Genomic DNA, 21,665 nt, shown 5'->3' on the forward strand with positions numbered 1-21,665 from the left:
CAACAAATACTAAAGCCTCCTTGTGTAGCTGCAGGTGTGCAAACCCAGGGTATAAACAACAAATACTAAAGCCTCCTTGTGTAGCTGCAGGTGTGCAAATCCAGGGTATAAACAACAAATACTAAAGCCTCCTTGTGTAGCTGCAGGTGTGCAAACCCAGGGTATAAACAACAAATACTAAAGCCTCCTTGTGTAGCTGCAGGTGTGCAAACCCAGGGTATAAACAACAAATACTAAAGCCTCCTTGTGTAGCTGCAGGTGTGCAAACCCAGGGTATAAACAACAAATACTAAAGCCTCCTTGTGTAGCTGCAGGTGTGCAAACCCAGGGTATAAACAACAAATACTAAAGCCTCCTTGTGTAGCTGCAGGTGTGCAATCCCAGGGTATAAACAACAAATACTAAAGCCTCCTTGTGTAGCTGCAGGTGTGCAAACCCAGGGTATAAACAACAAATACTAAAGCCTCCTTGTGTAGCTGCAGGTGTGCAAACCCAGGGTATAAACAACAAATACTAAAGCCTCCTTGTGTAGCTGCAGGTGTGCAAACCCAGGGTATAAGCAACAAATACTAAAGCCTCCTTGTGTAGCTGCAGGTGTGCAAACCCAGGGTATAAACAACAAATACTAAAGCCTCCTTGTGTAGCTGCAGGTGTGCAATCCCAGGGTATAAACAACAAATACTAAAGCCTCCTTGTGTAGCTGCAGGTGTGCAAACCCAGGGTATAAACAACAAATACTAAAGCCTCCTTGTGTAGCTGCAGGTGTGCAAACCCAGGGTATAAACAACAAATACTAAAGCCTCCTTGTGTAGCTGCAGGTGTGCAAACCCAGGGTATAAACAACAAATACTAAAGCCTCCTTGTGTAGCTGCAGGTGTGCAAACCCAGGGTATAAACAACAAATACTAAAGCCTCCTTGTGTAGCTGCAGGTGTGCAATCCCAGGGTATAAACAACAAATACTAAAGCCTCCTTGTGTAGCTGCAGGTGTGCAATCCCAGGGTATAAACAACAAATACTAAAGCCTCCTTGTGTAGCTGCAGGTGTGCAAACCCAGGGTATAAACAACAAATACTAAAGCCTCCTTGTGTAGCTGCAGGTGTGCAAACCCAGGGTATAAACAACAAATACTAAAGCCTCCTTGTGTAGCTGCAGGTGTGCAAACCCAGGGTATAAACAACAAATACTAAAGCCTCCTTGTGTAGCTGCAGGTGTGCAAATCCAGGGTATAAACAACAAATACTAAAGCCTCCTTGTGTAGCTGCAGGTGTGCAAACCCAGGGTATAAACAACAAATACTAAAGCCTCCTTGTGTAGCTGCAGGTGTGCAAACCCAGGGTATAAACAACAAATACTAAAGCCTCCTTGTGTAGCTGCAGGTGTGCAAACCCAGGGTATAAACAACAAATACTAAAGCCTCCTTGTGTAGCTGCAGGTGTGCAAACCCAGGGTATAAACAACAAATACTAAAGCCTCCTTGTGTAGCTGCAGGTGTGCAATCCCAGGGTATAAACAACAAATACTAAAGCCTCCTTGTGTAGCTGCAGGTGTGCAAACCCAGGGTATAAACAACAAATACTAAAGCCTCCTTGTGTAGCTGCAGGTGTGCAAACCCAGGGTATAAACAACAAATACTAAAGCCTCCTTGTGTAGCTGCAGGTGTGCAAACCCAGGGTATAAACAACAAATACTAAAGCCTCCTTGTGTAGCTGCAGGTGTGCAAACCCAGGGTATAAACAACAAATACTAAAGCCTCCTTGTGTAGCTGCAGGTGTGCAATCCCAGGGTATAAACAACAAATACTAAAGCCTCCTTGTGTAGCTGCAGGTGTGCAAACCCAGGGTATAAACAACAAATACTAAAGCCTCCTTGTGTAGCTGCAGGTGTGCAAACCCAGGGTATAAACAACAAATACTAAAGCCTCCTTGTGTAGCTGCAGGTGTGCAAACCCAGGGTATAAACAACAAATACTAAAGCCTCCTTGTGTAGCTGCAGGTGTGCAAACCCAGGGTATAAACAACAAATACTAAAGCCTCCTTGTGTAGCTGCAGGTGTGCAAATCCAGGGTATAAACAACAAATACTAAAGCCTCCTTGTGTAGCTGCAGGTGTGCAAACCCAGGGTATAAACAACAAATACTAAAGCCTCCTTGTGTAGCTGCAGGTGTGCAATCCCAGGGTATAAACAACAAATACTAAAGCCTCCTTGTGTAGCTGCAGGTGTGCAATCCCAGGGTATAAACAACAAATACTAAAGCCTCCTTGTGTAGCTGCAGGTGTGCAATCCCAGGGTATAAACAACAAATACTAAAGCCTCCTTGTGTAGCTGCAGGTGTGCAAACCCAGGGTATAAACAACAAATACTAAAGCCTCCTTGTGTAGCTGCAGGTGTGCAATCCCAGGGTATTGACTCTCTATTGATCAGTGGAATGAACCACTTAGAGTATTCTAACAAATTCTAGCTCTTCACTGCATTTACGTGTTATATATTGTGCATGTGCACAGGGAAAACAATTAAGCCTGCTAGTGTATAAAAAATGAATGTATAGTATTGCGTATCGCACCCTACTAAAAAAACTCACCTTCCTCTAAGTGTGTTTAGACGTGAAAATGCAAAGATAGAGGGATATTAGGAGGGCGCTGCAAATTGAGCTTAAGATATCTTAAATTGAGGGATACTTAAAGGCAAAAATAGTAATGTCTACAGACCTTAATATATAATCACATTTTTCATGGAAAAAAGAAACTTCACCTTTAACAATAAAATGATTTATTTATCATATAATGCAAATCAATTAAAAATATATGAAAAAGGAACGTCTCCTATTAAAACATCCTAAAAACAAATGACTGAGGTTAAACACTATTGTATATACAAAGTATAGCTAACTGATGTATAAAGATATAATTCACACCATACATATATAACTTCTAATGCATTTATACACAAAATAATTACTTAGTGTCTTAAAGGGACAGTCTACACCAACATTTTTCTTATTTAAAAAGATAGATAATCCCTTTATTACCTATTCCCCCCAGTTTTGCATAACCAACAGTTATATTAATATGCTTTTTACCTCTGTGATTACCTTGTATCTAAGCCTCTGCAGACAGCCTCCTTATCTAAGTGTTTTTGACAGACATGCAGTGTAGTCAATCAGTGAAGACTCCTAAATAACTTCACGGGAGTGAGCACAATGTTATTTATATGACACATGTGAACTAGCTCAGTCTAACTGTGACAAACTTTCAAAATGCTCTGAGCTAGGATGCGGTTTTCAATTGTTTAGAAATCAGTTTGAGCCTAGCTAGGTTTAGCTCTTCAAAAATACCACCAAGGGAACAAAGCAAATTTGATGATAAAAGTAAATTGGAAAGTTGTTTAAAATGGCATGCCCATTCTGAATCATGAAAGTTTAGTTTTGACTTTACTGTCCCTTTAAGAGAAAAGGGCAATAGTATACCACCATAGAAAGTCTCTTTAAATGCCACTTAGGCGTATATGTGCAGAAAGAAAAAAAGACGCCCACTTTTTGGACCTTAGCAGAAACACCGTCTTTAACTTTATAATATCCCATACATTGAAGTGCAGAGAGAATGTAGTAACTAGGTAATTTGTTTTACCCGAAAGTAGTGAAATACCGTCCACAGGATTAATTCTGCTTTTTAACCCGCGTGAGCTGTAATACACGCTCCGGTTTCTTACCGCTGTGTTCCTGGCGTCTCACACCGATCAGCTGTTAGCACTCACGTGACTTGTGTCTACGTCACGACACAGATCCTCCGTATAGCGGCTTAGATCATAGTGGAATAAAGATACAATGTTGATTCTTTGTTTCTTCTTTTGATGCAAACTCCTGTTCACAGATATAGGTGATTGAATCCCCTTGCACTTGGTGCTAGTAGCACGCAAGTGGAGTCCAAGTGTACAAACAAAATAACTCAGGTTATTGGAAAGTCCTCCAAACAAAACACACATTAAACCAAGTAAAGTATTAATAGCTTTCTTTCATCAATAATCACAGCCTTTTCTCATTAATGCGTTTCACCCTATGATGGGCTTTATCAAGACAAAACATTTAAGCTTACTAGTGGTCATGTGCTTAAATTGCACTGCAGGTGACGGGCCCTTACTGACACAAGGTCTGTGACTGCATTTTTTTTTCTTTATCACCTTTACAAAGACAGTGAGCATTGAACTTGACAAATAGACTCAGATGAGCATGTGTATATAGATATTTAATAGTTTAAGGATTTATTTTCCAGCCATCGATTAAGGCTGCAGTTTATCTTCTCTCCAGATCATTTTGACACTAGTCCTTCTCTCTCCATTTTTTTGCTGTCACCTTCCACCATTTACCTATCTTTCCTATTAACCAGTTTTTTCCTCCACCATAGGCTCACTGTCTCTCTCCGGAGGGCGTATCAAGCTGTCTATTCACTCACATGTGTCTGGACTACAGAGAAGTTGTGAGAAGAACCCAGATCTGGACAACAAGCCTCCACTCATTGTGCCTGAGCAGCATCCATCTCCTGCTCCCCCATGTACACCATGTCCCCCACCTCAGACACCACATAGCCCATCCCCCAAACCACAACCTTTACCGGCTTCTGCACCCTCCACAGATAGGCCGGACAGGTAAGGGGGGATTTAGTGTATGAGGAGTTATGTTAGCCTACTGGGAGCATCTAATATTTTGTTCTCTCATTCTTCTCTCTCTTCAAATCTATGTTTTTGTTTTGGTTCCCTTCTCCCAGGAGTAGAATATCCAAGTCATTGTCAGTTCCCCAGATTTCTCCTCATCCTCTGACACCTCCTGCCATGGGTCACTCAGGTGAGCAGAGCTTTCCCTCTGCCCTTCGCCCTCCTTCTCATCAGTTGGGTCTGTTTGCTGCTTCCCCTGTTCTTCCTCCACCACCGCCACTTCGTCAGGCCACTGGCCATCCTGCATCCACAGTCACAGCTGTGCTATCACGTGAGTATTAGAACTGAGGCTGCCAATGTGATGGGCAAACAAGGCATGTATAGGCAATGTGATTGTGAGCTGAGAGAAGGGGGCTGGCACTGCCAGTGGGATGAGTGATAGAGGATGATTGGATAAGGGAAATAAGAAGATGGCACTGTCTTAACTTGTGTTGTTGACTCATTCTCTCAGCAGAACACAATGTGATTGGCCAGGACATGGGAACACGCTTTATGCCGGTGCAAAGCAGCAATGCTGAATTGAGTGCTACAATCAGACCCATGTTCCAGTTCCATCAACACAATCACCAGCACATGCATCAACACACTCACCAGCACTTTACACCTTATCCTCCTAGCATGGGGCCCACAACAGTAAGTCAGTGTTTTCTCTTCCAAATTCTCACATTGCATGGATTTCCTCCATCAACAAAACTGTCTGGTTATGTGGATTCATCACTACCAAAACCACCAGGTAGCATAGATTCCTCACCAAAATGTCAGATTGCATGGATTCCCTGTCCCCACCAAAATGTCAGATTGCATGGATTCCCTGTCCCCACCAAAATGTCAGATTGCATGGATTCCCCGTCCCCACCAAAATGTCAGATTGCATGGAGTCCCCGCCCCCACCAAAAAGTCAGATTGCATGGAGTCCCCGCCCCCACCAATATGTCAGATTGCATGGAGTCCCTGCCCCCACCAAAAAGTCTGGTTGCATGGATTCTCCATCACCACTACCACCAAACCCGTCGGGTTGCATGGATTCTCCATCACCACTACCACCAAATCCATCTGGTTGCATGGATTCTCCCTCTCTACCACCACCACATAAACAGTCGGGTTGCATGGATTTTGCCAGTCTGTGCTCTACTTCAGTATCCCTCTAACATTCTCCTCATTCTTCCTGTCCTGAATGACTGAGCCTCTAAAATTTCCTCCTTATCTTCTCCTATTCTATGGTCGTCCCCCCACATGCCCCACTCTCTTTTGTGTCATATGGTACTTTACCCAAGGACCCCTTGTCAACGCACATCTTTATTTTTCTCTGCAGTTTGAGAAGTATCCGGGTAAAATAGACAGTTTGTACAGACAGAATGTAAGTATAATTGTGCCTTCTCCTGTTCTTTTTCTTCCCACATTGTTTTTTTCTCTTTCCCACCCCCTACTCTTGTTCTCTCTCCAACCTCCCCACTGTGTTTTCTCTCCCCACATTGTTTTTTCTAACTTTCTTTCTCTCTTGTTTTCTCACTCCTACCTCCCCACATTTTTTTTCCTAAATGGAAAGAGTCCACAGCTGCATTCATTACTTTTGGGAAATAAGAACCTGGCCACCAGGAGGAGGCAAAGACACCCCAGCCAAAGGCTTAAATACTCCTCCCACTCCCCTCATCCCCTGTCATTCTTTGCCTTTCATCCCAGGAGGTTGGCAGAGAAGTGTCAGAAGTTTTTGTCTCTTATGGAGGGTAGTACTCTTCGCAATGGGACAGGAGCACACAAGCAATCTGTGTTGTCAAACTTTGCTTTGCTGCCTGCTTTCTTCTCTCAAGTCCATGGCGGAGGCGCTGCTACTATTCGTCACACTTGAATGGCCGTGTTCCTGTTCCACGGCGTAGATTCCAGTAAGATCGTTTCATTTTACTTCATCAGAATGTACTGTAACTTGTTTGTTTCCTGTAAGGAACTATCTTGCCGGACTTATTAAGTAAATATATGGCCTCAGTGAGGCTCCTTTGGTATCTTGGAATCGAGAGTTAGTATCTCCCGAGGGGGATTATTGAACAGGGTTTTTCTTTTTTAAGACACGCTTAAAAAAAGCGTAATTAAGATGAGTCCACAGATCATCTTAATTACTAATGGGATATTCACCTCCTGGTCAGCAGGAGGCGGCAAAGAGCACCACAGCAAAGCTGTTAAATAGCTCCTCCCTTCCCCCCACTCCAGTCATTCTCTTTGCCTACGTTAGTGCTAGGAAGAGGTAAAGTGAGGTGTTAGTATAGATTCTTCAATCAAGAGTTTATTATTTTTAAAGTAGTGCCAGATTGTGCTGCTTTGTCCTAGAGTGTAGCCGTAGTTCATATCAGTCTCTACAGTAGAGCTTTGGTGGCTTTAGAGCAATGGGAACTTGTGGGACATAATTCTCACTGTGCCTCCCATACATTGATGCTGCCCTTATCCTGATGGCCTAAGTAAGATGACTCAGGCTTTATTTTTATCCACAGGGCTATGGGAGGGAGAGGACCTCTTAAACCTGCTCAGCTGCCCTGCGGTCGGGCAGATTGTAAAGGTAAGTGCTAACTTTTTATTCTGGGTCTGGGAGATCTCAGAGGAAGTGGAGCACTTTATTGGGATAGAACTCCTTTATTGGGACATTCCTCCTATTCCTATAAAGGGAGGGGATCCTGTGACAGCACATTCCTTCTATTCCTATAAAGGGAGGGGATCCTGTGACGGCACATTCCTCCTATTCCTATAAAGGGAGGGGATCCTGTGACGGCACATTCCTCCTATTCCTATAAAGGGAGGGGATCATGTGACGGCACATTCCTCCTATTCCTATAAAGGGAGGGGATCCTGTGACGGCACATTCCTCCTATTCCTATAAAGGGAGGGGATCCTGTGACGGCACATTCCTCCTATTCCTATAAAGGGAGGGGATCCTGTGACGGCACATTCCTCCTATTCCTATAAAGGGAGGGGATCCTGTGACGGCACATTCCTCCTATTCCTATAAAGGGAGGGGATCATGTGACGGCACATTCCTCCTATTCCTATAAAGGGAGGGGATCCTGTGACGGCACATTCCTCCTATTCCTATAAAGGGAGGGGATCCTGTGACGGCACATTCCTCCTATTCCTATAAAGGGAGGGGATCCTGTGACGGCACATTCCTCCTATTCCTATAAAGGGAGGGGATCCTGTGACGGCACATTCCTCCTATTCCTATAAAGGGAGGGGATCATGTGACGGCACATTCCTCCTATTCCTATAAAGGGAGGGGATCATGTGACGGCACATTCCTCCTATTCCTATAAAGGGAGGGGATCCTGTGACGGCACATTCCTCCTATTCCTATAAAGGGAGGGGATCATGTGACGGCACATTCCTCCTATTCCTATAAAGGGAGGGGATCATGTGACGGCACATTCCTCCTATTCCTATAAAGGGAGGGGATCCTGTGACGGCACATTCCTCCTATTCCTATAAAGGGAGGGGATCATGTGACGGCACATTCCTCCTATTCCTATAAAGGGAGGGGATCCTGTGACGGCACATTCCTCCTATTCCTATAAAGGGAGGGGATCATGTGACGGCACATTCCTCCTATTCCTATAAAGGGAGGGGATCCTGTGACGGCACATTCCTCCTATTCCTATAAAGGGAGGGGATCATGTGACGGCACATTCCTCCTATTCCTATAAAGGGAGGGGATCCTGTGACGGCACATTCCTCCTATTCCTATAAAGGGAGGGGATCCTGTGACGGCACATTCCTCCTATTCCTATAAAGGGAGGGGATCCTGTGACGGCACATTCCTCCTATTCCTATAAAGGGAGGGGATCCTGTGACGGCACATTCCTCCTATTCCTATAAAGGGAGGGGATCATGTGACGGCACATTCCTCCTATTCCTATAAAGGGAGGGGATCCTGTGACGGCACATTCCTCCTATTCCTATAAAGGGAGGGGATCCTGTGACGGCACATTCCTCCTATTCCTATAAAGGGAGGGGATCCTGTGACGGCACATTCCTCCTATTCCTATAAAGGGAGGGGATCCTGTGACGGCACATTCCTCCTATTCCTATAAAGGGAGGGGATCCTGTGACGGCACATTCCTCCTATTCCTATAAAGGGAGGGGATCCTGTGACGGCACATTCCTCCTATTCCTATAAAGGGAGGGGATCCTGTGACGGCACATTCCTCCTATTCCTATAAAGGGAGGGGATCCTGTGACGGCACATTCCTCCTATTCCTATAAAGGGAGGGGATCCTGTGACGGCACATTCCTCCTATTCCTATAAAGGGAGGGGATCCTGTGACGGCACATTCCTCCTATTCCTATAAAGGGAGGGGATCCTGTGACGGCACATTCCTCCTATTCCTATAAAGGGAGGGGATCCTGTGACGGCACATTCCTCCTATTCCTATAAAGGGAGGGGATCCTGTGACGGCACATTCCTCCTATTCCTATAAAGGGAGGGGATCATGTGACGGCACATTCCTCCTATTCCTATAAAGGGAGGGGATCCTGTGACGGCACATTCCTCCTATTCCTATAAAGGGAGGGGATCCTGTGACGGCACATTCCTCCTATTCCTATAAAGGGAGGGGATCCTGTGACGGCACATTCCTCCTATTCCTATAAAGGGAGGGGATCCTGTGACGGCACATTCCTCCTATTCCTATAAAGGGAGGGGATCATGTGACGGCACATTCCTCCTATTCCTATAAAGGGAGGGGATCATGTGACGGCACATTCCTCCTATTCCTATAAAGGGAGGGGATCATGTGACGGCACATTCCTCCTATTCCTATAAAGGGAGGGGATCATGTGACGGCACATTCCTCCTATTCCTATAAAGGGAGGGGATCCTGTGACGGCACATTCCTCCTATTCCTATAAAGGGAGGGGATCCTGTGACGGCACATTCCTCCTATTCCTATAAAGGGAGGGGATCCTGTGACGGCACATTCCTCCTATTCCTATAAAGGGAGGGGATCCTGTGACGGCACATTCCTCCTATTCCTATAAAGGGAGGGGATCCTGTGACGGCACATTCCTCCTATTCCTATAAAGGGAGGGGATCCTGTGACGGCACATTCCTCCTATTCCTATAAAGGGAGGGGATCCTGTGACGGCACATTCCTCCTATTCCTATAAAGGGAGGGGATCCTGTGACGGCACATTCCTCCTATTCCTATAAAGGGAGGGGATCCTGTGACGGCACATTCCTCCTATTCCTATAAAGGGAGGGGATCCTGTGACGGCACATTCCTCCTATTCCTATAAAGGGAGGGGATCCTGTGACGGCACATTCCTCCTATTCCTATAAAGGGAGGGGATCCTGTGACGGCACATTCCTCCTATTCCTATAAAGGGAGGGGATCCTGTGACGGCACATTCCTCCTATTCCTATAAAGGGAGGGGATCCTGTGACGGCACATTCCTCCTATTCCTATAAAGGGAGGGGATCCTGTGACGGCACATTCCTCCTATTCCTATAAAGGGAGGGGATCCTGTGACGGCACATTCCTCCTATTCCTATAAAGGGAGGGGATCCTGTGACGGCACATTCCTCCTATTCCTATAAAGGGAGGGGATCCTGTGACGGCACATTCCTCCTATTCCTATAAAGGGAGGGGATCCTGTGACGGCACATTCCTCCTATTCCTATAAAGGGAGGGGATCCTGTGACGGCACATTCCTCCTATTCCTATAAAGGGAGGGGATCCTGTGACGGCACATTCCTCCTATTCCTATAAAGGGAGGGGATCCTGTGACGGCACATTCCTCCTATTCCTATAAAGGGAGGGGATCCTGTGACGGCACATTCCTCCTATTCCTATAAAGGGAGGGGATCCTGTGACGGCACATTCCTCCTATTCCTATAAAGGGAGGGGATCCTGTGACGGCACATTCCTCCTATTCCTATAAAGGGAGGGGATCCTGTGACGGCACATTCCTCCTATTCCTATAAAGGGAGGGGATCCTGTGACGGCACATTCCTCCTATTCCTATAAAGGGAGGGGATCCTGTGACGGCACATTCCTCCTATTCCTATAAAGGGAGGGGATCCTGTGACGGCACATTCCTCCTATTCCTATAAAGGGAGGGGATCCTGTGACGGCACATTCCTCCTATTCCTATAAAGGGAGGGGATCCTGTGACGGCACATTCCTCCTATTCCTATAAAGGGAGGGGATCCTGTGACGGCACATTCCTCCTATTCCTATAAAGGGAGGGGATCCTGTGACGGCACATTCCTCCTATTCCTATAAAGGGAGGGGATCCTGTGACGGCACATTCCTCCTATTCCTATAAAGGGAGGGGATCCTGTGACGGCACATTCCTCCTATTCCTATAAAGGGAGGGGATCCTGTGACGGCACATTCCTCCTATTCCTATAAAGGGAGGGGATCCTGTGACGGCACATTCCTCCTATTCCTATAAAGGGAGGGGATCCTGTGACGGCACATTCCTCCTATTCCTATAAAGGGAGGGGATCCTGTGACGGCACATTCCTCCTATTCCTATAAAGGGAGGGGATCCTGTGACGGCACATTCCTCCTATTCCTATAAAGGGAGGGGATCCTGTGACGGCACATTCCTCCTATTCCTATAAAGGGAGGGGATCCTGTGACGGCACATTCCTCCTATTCCTATAAAGGGAGGGGATCCTGTGACGGCACATTCCTCCTATTCCTATAAAGGGAGGGGATCCTGTGACGGCACATTCCTCCTATTCCTATAAAGGGAGGGGATCCTGTGACGGCACATTCCTCCTATTCCTATAAAGGGAGGGGATCCTGTGACGGCACATTCCTCCTATTCCTATAAAGGGAGGGGATCCTGTGACGGCACATTCCTCCTATTCCTATAAAGGGAGGGGATCCTGTGACGGCACATTCCTCCTATTCCTATAAAGGGAGGGGATCCTGTGACGGCACATTCCTCCTATTCCTATAAAGGGAGGGGATCCTGTGACGGCACATTCCTCCTATTCCTATAAAGGGAGGGGATCCTGTGACGGCACATTCCTCCTATTCCTATAAAGGGAGGGGATCCTGTGACGGCACATTCCTCCTATTCCTATAAAGGGAGGGGATCCTGTGACGGCACATTCCTCCTATTCCTATAAAGGGAGGGGATCCTGTGACGGCACATTCCTCCTATTCCTATAAAGGGAGGGGATCCTGTGACGGCACATTCCTCCTATTCCTATAAAGGGAGGGGATCCTGTGACGGCACATTCCTCCTATTCCTATAAAGGGAGGGGATCCTGTGACGGCACATTCCTCCTATTCCTATAAAGGGAGGGGATCCTGTGACGGCACATTCCTCCTATTCCTATAAAGGGAGGGGATCCTGTGACGGCACATTCCTCCTATTCCTATAAAGGGAGGGGATCCTGTGACGGCACATTCCTCCTATTCCTATAAAGGGAGGGGATCCTGTGACGGCACATTCCTCCTATTCCTATAAAGGGAGGGGATCCTGTGACGGCACATTCCTCCTATTCCTATAAAGGGAGGGGATCCTGTGACGGCACATTCCTCCTATTCCTATAAAGGGAGGGGATCCTGTGACGGCACATTCCTCCTATTCCTATAAAGGGAGGGGATCCTGTGACGGCACATTCCTCCTATTCCTATAAAGGGAGGGGATCCTGTGACGGCACATTCCTCCTATTCCTATAAAGGGAGGGGATCCTGTGACGGCACATTCCTCCTATTCCTATAAAGGGAGGGGATCCTGTGACGGCACATTCCTCCTATTCCTATAAAGGGAGGGGATCCTGTGACGGCACATTCCTCCTATTCCTATAAAGGGAGGGGATCCTGTGACGGCACATTCCTCCTATTCCTATAAAGGGAGGGGATCCTGTGACGGCACATTCCTCCTATTCCTATAAAGGGAGGGGATCCTGTGACGGCACATTCCTCCTATTCCTATAAAGGGAGGGGATCCTGTGACGGCACATTCCTCCTATTCCTATAAAGGGAGGGGATCCTGTGACGGCACATTCCTCCTATTCCTATAAAGGGAGGGGATCCTGTGACGGCACATTCCTCCTATTCCTATAAAGGGAGGGGATCCTGTGACGGCACATTCCTCCTATTCCTATAAAGGGGAGGGCGATCCTGGTGACGGCACATTCCTCCTATTCCTATAAAGGGAGGGGATCCCTGTGACGGCACATTCCTCCTATTCCTATAAAGGGAGGGGATCCTGTGACGGCACATTCCTCCTATTCCTATAAAGGGAGGGGATCCTGTGACGGCACATTCCTCCTATTCCTATAAAGGGAGGGGATCCTGTGACGGCACATTCCTCCTATTCCTATAAGGGAGGGGATCCTGTGACGGCACATTCCTCCTATTCCTATAAAGGGAGGGGATCCTGTGACGGCACATTCCTCCTATTCCTATAAAGGGAGGGGATCCTGTGACGGCACATTCCTCCTATTCCTATAAAGGGGAGGGGATCCTGTGACGGCACATTCCTCCTATTCCTATAAAGGGAGGGGATCCTGTGACGGCACATTCCTCCTATTCCTATAAAGGGAGGGGATCCTGTGACGGCACATTCCTCCTATTCCTATAAAGGGAGGGGATCCTGTGACGGCACATTCCTCCTATTCCTATAAAGGGAGGGGATCCTGTGACGGCACATTCCTCCTATTCCTATAAAGGGAGGGGATCCTGTGACGGCACATTCCTCCTATTCCTATAAAGGGAGGGGATCCTGTGACGGCACATTCCTCCTATTCCCTATAAAGGGAGGGGATCCTGTGACGGCACATTCCTCCTATTCCTAAAAAGGGAGGGGATCCTGTGGACGGCACATATCCTCCTATTCCTATAAAGGGAGGGGATCCTGTGACGGCACATTCCTCCTATTCCTATAAAGGGAGGGGATCCTGTGACGGCACATTCCTCCTATTCCTATAAAGGGAGGGGATCCTGTGACGGCACATTCCTCCTATTCCTATAAAGGGAGGGGATCCTGTGACGGCACATTCCTCCTATTCCTATAAAGGGAGGGGATCCTGTGACGGCACATTCCTCCTATTCCTATAAAGGGAGGGGATCCTGTGACGGCACATTCCTCCTATTCCTATAAAGGGAGGGGATCCTGTGACGGCACATTCCTCCTATTCCTATAAAGGGAGGGGATCCTGTGACGGCACATTCCTCCTATTCCTATAAAGAGGGATCCTGTGACGGCACATTCCTCTATCCTATAAAGGGGGGATCCTGTGACGGCACATTCCTCCTATTCCTATAAAGGGAGGGATCCTGTGACGGCACATTCTCCTATTCCTATAAAGGGAGGGTCCTGTGACGGCACATTCCTCCTATTCCTATAAAGGGAGGGGATCCTGTGACGGCACATTCCTCCTATTCCTATAAAGGGAGGGGATCCTGTGACGGCAACATTTCCTCCTATTCCTATAAGGGAGGGGATCCTGAGACGGCACATCCTCCTATTCCTATAAAGGGAGGGGATCCTGTGACGGCACCATTCCTCCTATTCCCTATAAAGGGAGGGGATCCTGTGACGGCACATTCCCTCCTATTCCTATAAAGGGAGGGGGATCCTGTGACGGCACATTCCTCCTATTCCTATAAAGGGAGGGGATCCTGTGACGGCACATTCCTCCCTATTCCCTATAAAGGGAGGGGATCCTGTGACGCACATTCCTCCTATTCCTATAAAGGGAGGGGATCCTGTGACGGCACATTCCTCCTATTCCTATAAAGGGAGGGGATCCTGTGACGGCCACATTCCTCCTATTCCTATAAACGGGAGGGGATCTTGTGACGGCACATTCCTCCCTATCCTATACAAGGGAGGGGATCCTGTGACGCACATTCCCTCCTAAGGGGGATTGTGGGCTCTATAGAAAAGGGAGGGGATTTCTGATGACGGCACATTCCTCCTATCCTATAAAGGGAGGGGATCCGTGAACGGGCACATTCCTCCTATTCCTATAAAGGGAGGGGATCCTGTGACGGCACATTCCTCCTATTCCTATAAAGGGAGGGGATCCTGTGACAGCACATTTTTAGCAGGCACTGGGGCTAAGGGGACTAAATGTGACTTGTACTCTGGGGGCCTCAATCACTTGGGACAAAGTAATAAGACTCAGGAGATGATTGTGTGAGGAGATTGTTTGAGTCACTCATTTGGGCTATAGAGCTACCTAACATGCCGTAGCACAATCGTCAACAATTTCTAAACAGAGTATACATAATTGTGTGGTTCAGTTAGCTCCCGGTAGCCTATCTATACATATTAATGGCAACCGGGAGATTGTGTATTGATACGCCCACGATGGGCGGAGTTACCTTTGGCGCCATTTTTGGGCTGCACTATCCTCTATCTCAAGGCACAGTCATAATGGTGCCGGGAAATGGAGTGTTATCACGCCCACGAGGGGCGGAGCTACGTTGAGGCAGTGTTGGATTGCGCTCTCCACCTCAATTACGATATCGGAAGGCAGAGCATCTAACACTGTCTTTAGTTTTTTTCCTTCTCAATGCAGGTCCAGCCAGCGCTATCAAAAGTACAGCGTTTCAGACTTACTTATGTATATAACGTATTGTTTATCCAAGGAAATAAACAGTTTAAAATGCATTTTTCTGTCATTAAACTGAGGTGTTAAATGAGTCTTATTGCATTTAAATGGGCACCTCAGCAAAATATCTGAGGTGTAAGTAGGTGCTACAATATTTGTTTGCTAATCTACCTCATTACTGCACGCAAAAAGAAAAAGTTAGTTTAAAATTTAAAGAGACAGTAACGTTTTAGATCTGTTAATTTTTTTAAAAGATTTTCAGTTGTTTGTTTAATTCATCCTTTGTGACTTAGGATGGTACAATAGCACACAAAAAATAAGGTTACTTTTTAAAATTTAAAGAAACGGTAAAGTTTTTTATGTGTCAATTTTTAGTAAAAATGTTTCCTCTTTTTTTTGAACCTACTCCTAAGGCTTTTGCTGTTTAGGAGTCTGACAATGGCCAATCTATTCCACAATTTCTCCTATAGTGTCAAAATGTTATGGCCCACATGCAGTGCCCTGCGCTTTCTCTCACACTCCACTCGGAGTTACTCTGCATTTCATGCATTTTATGTTTTTCCCACGTTGTAGAAAACATTACTAGAGGAATTCTTTTCAATCGTTTAGGTGATTGATGGTTCTAACCTGTTACCTGAAAGAGGAAGATTCTTCAGGATTATCTGAGAGAGAATTCTCAGACTCAGATGAATAATATCTTATTTGATCCTGAGTTTGGTTTTCTAGCTTGGACACCTCTATTTGTTACTTTAGGAGGTTTTAGCTACCCTGGGAGACTCCAACGCTATTGGTGTACTCTATCCTAGTGCGTCCAGTAAGTTATAAGGAATGGAAGAGACCGCATTCCCTTTCTTTGAAAAGATGTTTCCCATTGCAGACTCAGCTAAGGAAGCTGGGCAAAAATTTCCTACGGTGGAAGGAGTAGTTTCCAGCTTAGCTAAGAGAACTTCTATACCCCTAGAGGATAGTTGGGTTTTTTTCACAGGTCCTATGGTCAAAAATTAGAAAAGGGATGTACACCAGGGCTTACAATGGCAACCAGCTGTGTACTTTGCTGCCGTCATTAGTGCGACGGTTTATTGGTTTGATGCGTTGTCTGATGCTATTTAGTCAGAAACTCCCCTGGATAAAATCCAGGATAGGATAAAAGCTTTCAAATGGGTTACTTCCTTTATTTTAAATTCTTCCCTTCAAGTTATCAGGGAGCATAAGTTTTAGGTTTCTCTGTCCCAGCTCACAGAGCCTTATGGTTAGAGCCTTGTTCTACAGATGTATGCTCTAAGCTTTTAGCGATTCCTTACAAGGGGAAGACCTTGTTTGGGACCTGGCTTGACGGAATTGATCTCTTTTGAAATTAAAAGAATTTCAATAAAAAAAAAAAAAAAAAAGATCCAAATAGCCTGCTGTTGACCCAAAGACAGCATGAAGAGCATGCCCTCGTTCTGGGATCGGATCTTGTAGGGACAGACTTTCTGTCTTTGTGATGTTCAGGATTCCTGGGCAATGGAAAGTAGTGTCCAAGGGATACAATTTCCTCCCAGAGACAGGTTTCTGCTTTTAGGATTATCTACAGATCAGACAAGAGGAGAGGCGTTCTTACACTGCGTAGGAGACCTCTCAGACCTGGGAGTGATAGTTCCTGTTCCACTACAGGTACAGGGTCTGGGTTTCTTTTTAAAGACACGATGAGTCCACGGATTTCATCCTTACTTGTGGGATATTCACCTCCTGGTCAGCAGGAGGAGGCAAAGAGCACCACAACAGAGTATATGTGTATATAGAGCTCCTCCCTTCCCTCCCACCCCAGTCATTCTCTTTGCCTACGTTAGTGATAGGAAGAGGTAAAGTGAGGTATTAGATTAGATTCTTCAATCAAGAGTTTATTATTTTTAAAGTAGTGCCAGAGTGTGCTACTTTTGTTCTAGGATGTAGCCGTAGTTCATATCAGTATCTACAGTAGTGCCAGAGTGTGCTACTTTTGTTCTAGGATGTAGCCGTAGTTCATATCAGTCTCTACAGTAGTGCCAGAGTGTGCTACTTTTGTTCTAGGATGTAGCCGTAGTTCATATCAGTCTCTACAGTAGTGCCAGAGTGTGCTGTTTTGCCCAGGGTGTAGCCGTAGTCCATATCAGTCTCTACAGTAGTGCCAGAGTGTGCTGTTTTGCCCAGGGTGTAGCCGTAGTCCATATCAGTCTCTACAGTAGTGCCAGAGTGTGCTGTTTTGCCCAGGGTGTAGCCGTAGTCCATATCAGTCTCTACAGTAGTGCCAGAGTGTGCTGTTTTGCCCAGGGTGTAGCCGTAGTCCATATCAGTCTCTACAGTAGTGCCAGAGTGTGCTGTTTTGCCCAGGGTGTAGCCGTAGTCCATATCAGTCTCTACAGTAGTGCCAGAGTGTGCTGTTTTGCCCAGGGTGTAGCCGTAGTTCATATCAGTCTCTACAGTAGTGCCAGAGTGTGCTGTTTTGCCCAGGGTGTAGCCGTAGTTCATATCAGTCTCTACAGTAGTGCCAGAGTGTGCTGTTTTGCCCAGGGTGTAGCCGTAGTCCATATCAGTCTCTACAGTAGTGCCAGAGTGTGCTGTTTTGCCCAGGGTGTAGCCGTAGTCCATATCAGTCTCTACAGTAGTGCCAGAGTGTGCTGTTTTGCCCAGGGTGTAGCCGTAGTCCATATCAGTCTCTACAGTAGAGCACTTGGTGGCTTTAGAGCAATGGGAACTGGTGGCACATAATTCTCACTGCACCTCCCATGTATTTCATGCTGCCCTGTATCCTGTAGTCTGAGGTGAAGATTACTCAGCGCTTTATTTCTCCACAGGTCGATGTGAGGGAGAGGACCTCAAGCCTGTGAGGCTTCCTTGCTGCAGGCAGAAGTTCAAGGTAAGTGCTAACTTTAATGTTTTCTGGGGACATAAACACACTCAGAAGTTAAGTGAGCACTACATTACTGGACAATCACATAATCAAGGGCTAAGAAATAGGGCTCTTAATGTGATGGGACACGTAAACTCTCCTAGATAGAGATGACTCTTGGCAGCTATTTTTTGACACTGGCAGGAGTTAATTTCAGTTTATGGCTCTGAGGGTGTTTCTCTGCCGTTTTAATTTAGTAATATACCGACCAAGAGATGGTTCCGTTTTTTGGCTACTAGGCTAAGGAGATCAAACTGAAAACGTTAATGTGGCGATACTCTAACATATCAATCATTTGGGACAGTATTATATGGTCTCAGGAAATGGTGTATGGTCACTCCTTTGGTCTGTAGAGCTACATGACATGCGGTAGCTTAATCGTCCCCAATGTGTCACTGAGTGTACAGTTTTTACTAGCTCCTGGTGGCCTATCTATGCAATAATTAATGGCGACCGGGAGATTGTTTGTTTGACGCCCACAATGGGTGGAGTTGATATTTCGCGCCGTTTTGAGCTGCTTTTTCTCTATCTCAGGGCACAGTCATTAGAGTGCCGGTAGATGGAGCGTTTTCACGCCCACGTGGGGCAAAGCTATGTGGAGTCTGTGTTAGATTACGCTCTTCGCCTCCATGACGATATCGGGGGCAGAGCATTTAACACAGCCTTAGTGTTTTTGCTTTTTCATTGCGGGTCAAGATAGCACGCTATGAGAGTACACTGTCAGACTGTTTTATGTATATTCGTTTCTCCATGTTAATTTCACAAAGGGAAATAAATGGTTAATATGCATTACTCTGAGGTGCTAAATGAGTCTTATGACATTTACTTATTGGGCAGATGGGCACCTCAGCACAATATCTGAGGTTTCAGTAGCTGCTGCAAGTTTGTTTGCTAATCCATTCCAATCTTGCACGTATAAAGAAAAAGTTACCGTTTGAAATTTAAAGTAACAGTAACGTTTTTTTTTTATGTTATTTTTATTAAAAGAATTTCAGCTGTTTGTTCATCCTTTGTGACTTACAAAAGCACACAACAATAAAGTTAAACTTAAGATTTAAAGAGACAGTAACATTTTTTTATGTGTAAATTTTATAAAAAAAAAAAAAAAAAATTCTGAACCTACTCCCTCTAAGGCGATTGCTGTTTAGGAGTCTGTTGACAACGGTCAAGTTATGCCACAAATTTCTCCTATAGTGTTCCACAAAATGTTATGGCTCACATACAATGCCCTGCGCTTCCTTTTACACTCCACTCCGAGTTTTGATGCATTTTTTTTCCCCAAGAGGTAGAAAACATTACTAGAGGAATTATTTCAGTAGTTGCTATTCCTAAGGGTTCCTCCATGTTACTGAAGGAGGAAGATGCTTTGGGATTATCTGAGAGAGAATTCTCAGCGTCAGATGGAATTGTTACTTTAGGTGTTTTTATCTATCCTGGGTGACCCCAATATAGTACGTGCAGTAAAGACATTTCCTGTGTAATCTATACTAGTGCGTCCAGTGAATTTATAAGGATGGACGCATTCCCTATATTTACAAAACTGTTTCCCATAGCCGACTCGGCTAAGGAGGCTGGACAAACATTCCCTAGGGGGACGGAGTAGTCTCAGCTTAGCTAAGAGAACTACTATATCCTTAGAGAATAGTTGGGTTTTTTAAAGGTCTTATGGACAAAAATTACAAGTGGTATGTACACCAGGGCTTACAATGGCAAGCAGCTGTGTACTTGGCTACCGTCACTAGTGCGACAGCATATTGGTTTGATGCGTTGTCTGATGCTACCAAGTCAGAAACTTCCCTCGATAAAATCCAGGACAGGATAAAAGCTTTCAAATTCTTCCCTTCAACTTATCAAACTGGGAGCATAAGTTGCTCTGTTCCAGCTCACAGAGCCTTATGGTTAGAGCCTTGTTCTACGGATATATGCTCTACGTTTTTAGTGATTTGTTACCAGAAGACCCTGTTGGGACCTGGCTTGATGGAAATAATCTCTTTTCAAAATTTAAAGAATTAAAAAAAAAAAAAAAAAAAAAGGAAGAACCCGATCCGGGATCAGATCTTGTAGGGGGCAGACTTTCAGTCTTCGCTCAGGCTTGGGTTTGAGATCAAAAATTTTCCTCCCAGAGGCAGGTTTTCTGCTTTCAAGATTATCTGCAGATCAGACAAAAGGAGAGGCGTTCTTAAACTGCGTAGGATACTTCTCAGACCTGGGAGTGGTTGCTCCTATGCAGGTACAGGGTCTGTTTTTTTTTTTATCCCATTCGGGTTGTGGTTCCCAAAAAGGAGGGAACCTTCAGACCACTTTTCTTTTTCAAGATACGATGAGTCCACGGATTTCATCCTTGTGGGATTACGCCTCCTGGTCAGTTGGAGGAGGCAAAGAGCACCACAGCAGAGCTGTATAAATAGCTCCTCCCTTCCCTCCCAACCCAGTCATTCTCTTTGCCTGTGTTAGTAAGATAGGAGATGGCAAAGTGAGGTGTTAGAAATGATTCTTCAATCAAGAGTTTGTTATTTTTCAGTAGTGCCAAAGAGTGCTATTTTGACCTGGGGTGTAGCCTAAACCAGATCAGTCTCTACAGCAGGGCTTTTTGGTGGCTTTAAAGCATTAGGAACTGGTGGGACATAATTCTCACTGCGCCTCCTAAATATGTTGCTGCCCCATTATAGATAGCCTAAGCGCATGGTAACTCAGGCTGATCTGTTTCCACAGGGCTATGGGAGGGAGAAATGGACCTCTTACACCTGATGGACTGCCATGCCTGTCGCTCAGCGTTCAAGGTAAGTGCTCACTTTATTTTTCTGGGGACATTAAGATTCTCTCAGAAGAAAGTCAGCACTACATTACCTACATATCACATATTAAGGACTAAGTAAAGATGGGCTCCTTATTGTGATGGGTCTGTGATCTCTTGTTGGGGGATAACTAACATAAGAGTCCTATGGTACACAGACATTGGGGACCGGAGTCGGTGGTGTTTTGCTCCCGGCGTTTTACACATAGAATCTGCCGGCCGTGAGATGGATCCCCGTATGGTCTATCAGTCTCGAAGGATGGGCCCTTTATTATGAAAGAGGCTATATTATACTGAGGATCAGTGTGTTTTTACTCCCGGCGGTTGACATATAAGTATGCCGACTGGGAGGTGCTTGACTTAATACTTTATAGAGTTTGAAGGTGCTACCTGACAGTGCGGTAGTTTACTCAGCTAAGGAGTTCCTCATTACGCTTAGTCGTTTTTCTTATTGGGTCAGATTTATAAGATCTTTATGGAGCCCGGCGCCCATGAGGGACGGATACTGATATTTCCCTAGGAGGAAGTTGCCGTGAGCAGGACCAGGAAACCGTATCGTTCTCATTCCCCTTGAAAATCTATTTCCTCTCCCGGCGATTAAGAAGTTGCCGACCGGGAGATGACTGTGAGACTTTTTCCCTATGAAGGGGGTTATTGTGCACCTTTTTATTATCAGTGGGGCACTCTGTTAAT

At 45.7% G+C, this 21,665-nt stretch overlaps 1 protein-coding gene across 3 annotated transcripts in view; it reads left to right on the top strand.

Moving 5' to 3' along the window:
* Window positions 1-21,665, top strand: part of FBRS (fibrosin) — a 222,949-nt gene that overhangs the window by 65,297 nt on the left and 135,987 nt on the right. For 2 of the 3 annotated variants that reach the window (XM_053694395.1, XM_053694393.1), the window contains exons 5-8: window positions 4,400-4,640; window positions 4,760-4,977; window positions 5,158-5,339; window positions 6,019-6,063. In XM_053694395.1, the coding sequence (XP_053550370.1) occupies window positions 4,400-4,640; window positions 4,760-4,977; window positions 5,158-5,339; window positions 6,019-6,063 (686 nt within the window). The remainder of the gene's footprint in view (window positions 1-4,399; window positions 4,641-4,759; window positions 4,978-5,157; window positions 5,340-6,018; window positions 6,064-21,665) is intronic. The other variant, XM_053694394.1, reaches the window with a different exon arrangement.

The sequence above is a fragment of the Bombina bombina genome, chromosome 11 (assembly GCF_027579735.1).
Source record: "Bombina bombina isolate aBomBom1 chromosome 11, aBomBom1.pri, whole genome shotgun sequence".
Taxonomy (NCBI): domain Eukaryota; kingdom Metazoa; phylum Chordata; class Amphibia; order Anura; family Bombinatoridae; genus Bombina; species Bombina bombina.